General features: G+C 39.4%; 1 protein-coding gene across 2 annotated transcripts; it reads left to right on the top strand.

The window, feature by feature from the left end:
• Positions 1-1,149: 1,149 nt before the first annotated feature.
• Positions 1,150-8,564, top strand: ubl5 (ubiquitin like 5). Of its 2 annotated transcripts, XM_055664131.1 has the most exons (6): positions 1,150-1,291; positions 3,118-3,296; positions 4,445-4,511; positions 6,862-6,945; positions 7,172-7,209; positions 8,308-8,564. In XM_055664131.1, the coding sequence occupies exons 3-6, from the start codon at positions 4,456-4,458 to the stop codon at positions 8,349-8,351; spliced, it is 222 nt and encodes a 73-aa protein (XP_055520106.1). In that variant the 5' UTR covers positions 1,150-1,291; positions 3,118-3,296; positions 4,445-4,455; the 3' UTR covers positions 8,352-8,564. The 2 variants fall into 2 exon arrangements, with proteins under 2 accessions (XP_055520106.1, XP_055520105.1); XM_055664130.1 differs by lacking the exon at positions 3,118-3,296 and having other exon boundaries at positions 1,192-1,291.
• The last annotated feature ends 600 nt before the right edge of the window (positions 8,565-9,164 follow it).

Here is a 9,164-nt window from a genome sequence, read left to right on the forward strand (position 1 = left end):
GGCCGAATGGCCTACTCCTGCACCTATTTTCTAAGTTTCTATCACCCATTCCTTCTCTCCAGAGATGCTGCCTGTCCCGTCTGGAAAATGAACAAGATAAATGCAAATAAACACAATTGCAGTGTATGTTTATATCTCACTGAACTTTTTTTCTCCTTTATTATATTGTTTACAGAATGTGAAGAAGGATTGACCTGAAACTTCACCCATTCCTTCTCTCCAGAGATGCTGCCTGTCCAACTGAGTTACTCCAGCATTTTTGTGTCTATCTTCTGTGTAAACCCGTATTTGTGAAACCGCATCCAACTTTAGATGGTTACCTAACATTTTTGCTGATTATCTTTATATTTGCAAAACGCATAACAAAAGTCTGAAAAATGAACAAAATAAATGCAAATAAACACATTTGCAGTGTTTGTGTATATGTGTATATCTCACTGAACTTGTTTTCTCCTTTATTATATTGTTTACAGAATGTGAAGAAGGCTGTCGACCTGAAACGTCACCTAATCCATCTCCCCAGAGATGCTGCCTGTCCCGCTCCAGCACTTTGTGTGTACCATGTTTACACATTCTGTTGTGCTGCTGCAAGTACGAGTTTCATTGTTCTGCCTGGGACATATGCTACTTTAAATCTAAGATAGACACAAAATGCTGGAGTAAAATTATTAAGGGATTGGACAGGCTAGATGCAGGAAGCATGCTCCCCATGTTTAAAAGGGAACTGCAGAAGTTGGAAAATCGGAGATAGACCAAAATGCTGGAGAAACTCAGCGGGTGAGGCAGCATCTATGGAGCGAAGGGAATAGGCAACATGTTCCCCCTGTTGGGGGAGTCCTGAGCCAGAGGCCACAGGTTAAGAATAAGAAAGGGGTAGGCCATTTAGAACTGAGATGAGGAAAAACGTTTTGACCCAGAGAGTTGTGAATTTGTGGAATTCTCTGCCACAGAAGGCAGTGGAGGCTGATTCACTGGATGTATTCAAGAGAATATAGGGATATGGGGAAAAGGCAGGAATGGAATGGGGTACTGATTGTGGATGATCAGCCATGATCACATTGAATGGTGGTGCTGGCTCGAAGGGCCGAATGACCTACAGAGCGAGAGAGAGTCTTGTGCAAAGATACTGGAGGATCTTTGGTCTTGTGTGAGAGGGGGCGGGACAACGTCGCACGTCACCTGATTGCACACTCCGACTGTCAATCAACCAAGAGGCGTGGTCAAGCTGCGGCCTGGTCGTCGTTGCTACGGGAAGTGGAGCCTGACTGGTAGTAGTGCAGCCGTGCGGCCGGTAAGCGATGCTTTCCTCCGGAATTAGTCGCCTCAAACACACAATATCAGTCGCGTTAGGGATTAAGCTTTACTTTGTTAACATTCTCATGGCGTTAGTGGCTGTATTTGTCTAATTAATGGCCCAGGTGGTCTGTGGGCCCAGGCTGCAGCGATCCTTCCACATTGTCCTGGATTATTATTGTTAGTGTTGTAGTTATTATAGTAACGTTGTACTTATTATTATTATTAATGTTGTAGTTATTAACGTTATAGTTATTAATGTAGTTTTTATTAATGTTATAGTTATTAATGTAGTTTTTATTAATGTTATAGTTATTAATGTTGTGGTTATTAACGTTATAGTTATTAACGTTATAGTTATTAATGTTGTAGTTATTAATGTTATAGTTATTAATGTTGTAGTTATTAACGTTGTAGTTATTAACGTTATAGTTATTAATGTTGTAGTTATTAATGTTATAGTTATTAATGTTGTAGTTTAACGTTGTATTATTAACGTTATAGTTATTAATGTTTTTTATTAATGTTGTAGTTATTAACGTTATAGTTATTAATGTTGTAGTTATTAACGTTATAGTTATTAATGTTGTAGTTATTAACGTTATAGTTGTAGTTATTAACGTTATAGTTATTAATGTTGTAGTTATTAACGTTATAGTTATTAATGTTGTAGTTATTAACGTTATAGTTATTAATGTTGTAGTTATTAACGTTATACATTAATGTTGTAGTTATTAACGTTATAGTTATTAATGTTGTAGTTATTAACGTTATAGTTATTAATGTTGTAGTTATTAAAGTTATACATTAATGTTGTAGTTATTAACGTTATAGTTATTAATGTTGTAGTTATTAACGTTATAGTTATAATGTTGTTGTTATTAACGTTATAGTTATTAATGTTGTAGTTATTAACGTTATACATTAATGTTGTAGTTATTAACGTTATAGTTATTAATGTTGTAGTTATTAACGTTATAGTTATTAATGTTGTAGTTATTAAAGTTATACATTAATGTTGTAGTTATTAACGTTATAGTTATTAATGTTGTAGTTATTAACGTTATAGTTATTAATGTTGTAGTTATTAACGTTATAGTTATTAATGTAGTTTTTATTAATGTTGTAGTTATTGTTATAGTTATTAATGTTGTAGTTATTATTAATATTATAGGTATTACTATCTTACTGTTGTTATTTTGAGTGTTGTAGTTATTCTTACCATTGTTATTACTAATGTTGTAGTTATTGTTATTAGCCTTGTAGTTATTATCAGTGTTATTAATACTATTGTAGTTATTGTTATTAGTCTTGTAGTTATTATTAGTGTTGCAGGTATTGCTATCATAGAAACATAGACAATAGGTGCAGGAGTAGACCATTCGGCCCTTCGAGCCTGCACCGCCATTCGATATGATCATGGCTGATCATCCAACTCAGTATCCCGTACCTGCCTTCTCTCCATACCCCCTGATCCCTTTAGCCACAAGGGTCACATCCAACTCCCTCTTAAATATAGCCAATGAACTGGCTCTTATCCTTAAACTGTGACCCCTTGTCCTGGACTTCCCCAACATCGGGAACAATCTTCCTGCATCTCACCTGTCCAACCCCTTAAGAACTTTGTAAGTTTCTGTCGTACTATTGTTATTGTTAGTGTCCTAGGTATTCTTACTATTATTATTTCTGTTGTAGTTGTTGTGAGGACTGTAGTTATTCTTGCTTTTGTTATTATTAGTGTTGTAGTTATTATTATCAATAGTGTTGTAGAGGGAAGGACCTCCCCCTCTCTTCCTAAGGGTCTCGACCATTCCTTTTCTCCAGAGATGGGCGGCACGGTGGCGCAGCGGTAGAGTTGCTGCCTTACAGCGCTTGCAGCACCGGAGACCCGTGTTCGATCCCGACTACGGGTGCTGTCTGTACGGAGTTTGTACGTTCTCCCCGTGACCGCGTGGGTTTTCTCCGAGATCTTTGGTTTCCTCCCACACTCCAAAGACGTACAGGTTTGTAGGTTAATTGGTTTGGTATAAGTTGAAATTGTCCCTAGTGTGTGTGTGTGTGTAGGATAGTGTTAATGTGTGGGTTCGCTGGTCGGCTCGGTTAGCGAGAGGGGCTGTTTTTGAGCTATATCTCTAAAAACTAAAAAAGAAGATGCTGCCTGGCCGCTGTGTTACCCCAACTTTTTGTGTCTATCATCGGTTTAAACCAGCATCCGCAGTTCCTTCCTACACACCAAGTAAAACAGTCAGCTTACCCAGTCTCCACTTGTAAATGAAACATCTTTTAAATGGACTTTAGATAGGCACATGGAAGTGCAGGGAATCGAGGGATATGTTTTGGCAGATGAGATCAGTTTAATTTGGCATCATGTTCGACACAAACATCATGGGCTGAAAGGCTGGTTACGTGCTGTACTGTTCGATAACGTCGCAAGCACTTTTCTGGTGGGTCATCTCCGCACCCTCTCCAGTGCAATCCTTTACTGTATCAGTATTAATAATAGTATTATAATATCACCAATCACAATTTTTAATATTGTTGATCACCAATCACAATTTTTTATATGTTTAAGAAAGAACTGCAGATGTTGGAAAAATCGAAGGTAGACAAAAATGCTGGAGAAACTCAGCGGATGAAGCAGCATCTATGATCATTTAATCTAAATTAAACATGGCTGAAGAGGGGAGAGGAATGGATTCAATTGGCGAAATCTAGTAAAGGGCCAGCACGGGTCTGAATGGATGTAATTCGATGTTGATGTAACCCAAGACCCATGGCTATCTTGGATGTTAGCTTAATTCTTTAGGTCAATGTTAAACCAAGGTAACTTCAAGAAGAATATTCACCTACATTTTGCTTATAATTGAATTGAAAAGCAGACAATAACTTGATTAAATCAATCCATTTGTAAATACACCAAAGGACACAGCAGGTCGGGTCGCATCTGTGGGGAACATGGATGAGTGATGTTTTGGGTCGAGATCCTTCTTCAGTCACCATTGCTAAATTCCATGAGAATACTGAATTTGGTGATGATCAAAATAACCAAATCATGGAATGAATTACTTTGGAAAATTACTATTTTGATTCGGGATATATTCCAACAGGTGGCTTTGTTTTCTTTTTAAACTTCCATTCCTCATCTTTCCAGGAATTCTTAATATGATTGAGATCATTTGCAACGACCGTTTGGGGAAGAAGGTTCGTGTGAAGTGCAAGTATCCTTTTAAAGATGGGTGGTAAATGCTGTGTCCTTTTGAAATAGGATGTTGAATGTTTGTTAGTTGTTGAATGTGCATCCTTGGTGGTCCTTGTTTGCCCTATTGGTTATGCCTCTGCATCCATAGGCATAATGAGTACTGCTGTATCTGCATGCTCCAGTAACTCTGTGGGTTAGGCTGACCCACTGAGTTGCACCAGCACTTTGTGTCCTGCTTCTATAAACCATCATCTGTAGTTCTCTCCTTTCCCTCTCCCCTGACTAACCTGAAGAAGGGTCTCAACCTACAACGTCACCCATTCCTTCGCTCCAGAAATGCTGCATGTCCCGCTGAGTTACTCCAGCATTCTGTGTCTATCTTCTGTTTAAACCAGTATCTGCAGTTCCTTCCTACACATCTGTAGTTTCTTGTGTCTACATGAATAAAATGTATTGGACAAAGTTATTGGAGTGTTAGTAATGCTTACGGATATTGCCGCCTGAACCTAATAACTTGTTGCTCAAAGGCGATTTTGCTTTTAATTCACACTTTGTGATTTACTCAGAGAGTGGTAGCTGTGTGGAATGAGCTTCCAGTAAAGGTGGTGGAGGCAGGTTCGTTTTTATCATTTAAAAATAAATTGGATAGTTATATGGATGAGAAGGGAATGGAGGGTTATGGTCTGAGCGCAGGTATATGGAACTAGGGGAGATTATGTGTTCGGCACGGACTAGAAGGGTCGAGATGGCCTGTTTCCGTGCTGTAATTGTTATATGGTTATACGGTTATTTTTTAAAATACTGTTTTAGTTTCTTGTGCTGAGCTATAAAAGGCTTTTCTTTAGTCAATCATACAATGTAGAAACAGGCCCTTTGGCCCAACTTGCCCATACTGACCAACATGCCCCTTCTACACTAGTCCCACCTGTGTACATTTGGCCCATATCCCTCTAAACCCCATCCTAGCCATGTACCTGTCCAAATGTTTCTTAAACATTTGTGTTTAAATATGTTAAGCATCTTAATGTTTTTGCATTTTAATTTAATTTACCCTTTGCTGACTAAACCTGAGCATCCATGGTATGCCAGTATCTGCAGCTTGAATTATTATCATATTAGTACAGGTGTGGCCTTTGTAAAGTGGAACCGAGCAAATAATATTTAATTCTTATGCCTGCTCATTGAGCATTGGGGACACCGTCAACGATAGAGATGTTAAGGAAGGTCTTAAAGCGTCAAAGAATAAAGAAATGTAGAATGTTTAGAGCAAAGGGTTTGTTTCAGTTTTCTACCAGTGGATGAAGCAAATGTTTAAAGTGAAAGTTGCAATCAAAACAATAAAGTCTAAAGAGAGGTATATTATTGACTATGCCACAAAGATAGGTAGGTAAATGGGGGATGGTGAGGGTGAGAAGGTTGCTGGGAATACTAGGAACGCAATGAATATCTTTTTGATGAGAATTATATGGCCTGCCCCACTGAAGTGTGCAGTGAATATACACGGAGAATGTGCCAGTTCCACAGTTGTGGTGGAGAGTGAGTTTGGCACGGGTCACTTCAGTTTCAGGGTGTGCGTGTGTGTGGCATGAGTTTGGACAGGCCAGCGATGAGTGCCGGAGGACGGATGAGTGGGCGCAACCAGGAACAAGGAGGGACCCTGTGGCGGGGGCTGCCGGGAATAAAGAGGGACCCGGCGAGGGGGGGGGACGTCGGTAACAAAGACGACCCTAGCGTGGGGGCTTCGACAACAAAGAGGAATCTAGCTTGAGGGGTTCGCCCAGAACAAAGGGGACTGTAATGAACACTAACTTTGTCTGCACTCCATACGTGGCGACTCTTTGCATACCTTATGTATGGTATGTAAAACAAAGAATGTTACTGTGATACGTCACATATAATAATAAAGTATCAATCCTGGTGGGAGCACATTGGAGTCCACCTTCCATTTGTGAGGAAGAAGATGTTGAGCATGATTTTAATTTTGGGGATATGAGACCCTTTTTGAGAGATGAGCAGTCATTTAAGCAGCTGATATACCATTTAACTGCTATGATAATGATCAGGCTCAAGTCCCAACAATCAACTACAGCCAAGAAATGTGTCCACGGTGTCCTAATCAAAAACCAATGATTGTATGAATAGTTCATTGTATTTGTCACCAGTTGGCAATAAATCAATTTCATTTTGAGTCAGCACTGATTTGTAAGAAAATAAAATGATAGGACTGTACTGGGGACTGATATTTTGCAGAAAATTGCTGAATTAAATCTGTTTACGTTGAAAGCAAAAAGTGACCACTTACAAGGGATAATAGATAGAATGTCACGCAGTTCAATGTGTTTTTGTTCCTTAATGTTTCACTTTTCCAGCCCTGATGATACCATTAAGGATCTGAAGAAGTTAATAGCTGCACAGACTGGGACAAAATGGGACAAGCTCGTCTTGAAAAAATGGTTTGTTCTCCTACTTGGCTTTTTGTTCCTGAACTGGAGTTGTTTTAACCTCACCTAAATATTCCATGTTTCTTTCTCTCTGCTTCCAAAACAAAACTCCCCTCAAAATTCTCCAGCCCTTTAGCTGAAGTTCAAATCAAAGTGTAATCCTGGATTGGTTGAAGAAAATTAAAAAACAAAAGTTTATTTCAATTCCTTGTCCTAACTTTAACTTTTCCAATTTTAGGTACACCATTTTCAAGAATCACGTTCAGTTGGAGGATTGTATCCTTTGCTGTTATGAATTTACGCGAGGGGAGTGGGCGTGGGGGATGGTGGTTGAGACGAACTTTGTCAATTCTAGTACATGGCTCATAACATCTAGACCTAATTTCCTAAGAACAGTCTTGTGGTCAAAGGAAAATGTACAGCACTGTGCTGCTGTCCACCATTACCTGAGAATTCAGTAACCAATTCAACCAAATGCCCTTAACTACGTGGACACATTTTCTCAATGACCTGGAAATTGCCACAAATTTCACATTTTTCATCTTGAGAGAAGCAACTAGTGACATAGTTTTAACGCTTCTTTCTGAAGTTCTAAGTTTTATCAAAACTTTCTGAAAATTCACCTGTTTACATATCAATTGTGTTCTCCCGTCCAAGAATTAGTGATTCATTTTCAACAACAAAAAAAACTATCTCTTAAGATTTGGAATTATTTTAAATTAAGTCCATTGTCATGATTTACATTAAAAAAAAAAAAATAATTGGTAAGAAACAGTTCTCTGCTATGCATGTGTTTAAGAAGGAACTGCAGATGCTGGAAAATCGAAGGTACACAAAAAAAGCTGGAGAAACTCAGCGGGTGCAACAGCATCTATGGAGCGAAGGAAATAGGCAACGTTTCGGGTCTGAAGAAGGGTTTCGGCCCGAAACGTTGCCTATTTCCTTCGCTCCATAAATGCTGCTGCACCCGCTGAGTTTCTCCAGCTTTTTCTCTGCTATGCATGGTTGTGTTGTTTGGTCTGTATTGTATGTGTGTTTAGTTTAGAGATACAGTGCAGAAATAGGCACTTCGGCCCACCAGGTCCTTGCCGACCAACGATCCCCGCACACATTAACACTATCCTACACACACTAGGGACAATTTACACGAACACCAAGCCAATTAACCTACATACCTGTACGTCTTGGGAGTGTGGGAGGAAACCGAAGATCTCGGAGAAAACCCAGGGAGAACGTACGAACTCCGTACAGGCAGCACCCGTAGTCGGGATCAAATCCGGGTCCCCTGCACTGCAAACGCTGTAAGGCAGCAACTCTACCGCTGCGCCACCGTGCCGCCTTGTGTGTAATAGCCTTGACCAAAATTACCTTTAGATGAGATCCACGATGGAATGAACTTGGAACTATATTACCAGTGAAGTGTATTGCAGTCTGTGAAATCTGCCACAATTGACCAACAACTCATGGAGAAACAAGCTTGCGGCTTCAAAATGAACATTTCCTTTGTGCATTTCTGCACCGCACCTATAACCTTTGTTTAAGAGTGTTCTTTGTACTGTAAAACGAGTTTAACTTTTGATTTCTGATACAATTTTCCAATGTTTATTAGCAAATAAAGTGGCTAATGCGTGCGATTGAATCCCTATCTTTTTTCCCTCCCACCCTGACTATAATTTGTTTCAATCAGCACACATATTTTTGACTAGATATTGCCTTGAGCTTCCTGCCTAACTGGGTCGTGCATTTGCTACTGTTTCCATTACTTTACATCCCAACGTTTGCTGAATGAAAGGAAGAATTTGTGGAGATTGAAACTCTCCTTCATAAATTTGTTTTAATTAGATTCTTTCTTCTGCGTTTGATTTAACGAAGTTTAGAGATGGATGCTTCATTCAGTATTTTTCCCCCTGCAGGTACAAGCCTTCTGCAGGTACAAGTGAATACTAATTGACCAGTTTAAACTGGCTAATGGTTACAAAAAGTGAGAAACTAGCGGGTGCAGAAAGCTATGTGTTCGAAGGAAATAGGTTTAGGGCCCCCCCTTCTTCACGAAGCCGGCCTACCGGCTTTTCCTTCGACCATAGATTTTTATTCTCCACTATCAGAAATATTGTTCTCTGGAGGGACATCAACCGCCTTTAACTTTTTTTTTTTAAACTCCACATCACCCTTAACTTCTCACTCTACCCTTTCTCACTCTAACCTTTCCCTCCCCCCCTGAACGTACAGCC

The sequence above is a fragment of the Leucoraja erinacea genome, chromosome 39 (genome assembly GCF_028641065.1).
Source record: "Leucoraja erinacea ecotype New England chromosome 39, Leri_hhj_1, whole genome shotgun sequence".
Lineage (NCBI taxonomy): Eukaryota > Metazoa > Chordata > Chondrichthyes > Rajiformes > Rajidae > Leucoraja > Leucoraja erinaceus.

Excerpts from the sequence above, each read along its gene's own strand:
- ubl5 (XM_055664131.1), top strand. The coding sequence starts at position 4,456 with ATGATTGAGATCATTTGCAACGACCGTTTGGGGAAGAAGGTTCGTGTG. Across the intron at positions 4,512-6,861 it reads AAGGTTCGTGTGAAGTGCAA|CCCTGATGATACCATTAAGG; the intron begins GTATCCTTTTAA and ends TCACTTTTCCAG. Across the intron at positions 7,210-8,307 it reads TCACGTTCAGTTGGAGGATT|ATGAGATCCACGATGGAATG; the intron begins GTATCCTTTGCT and ends AATTACCTTTAG.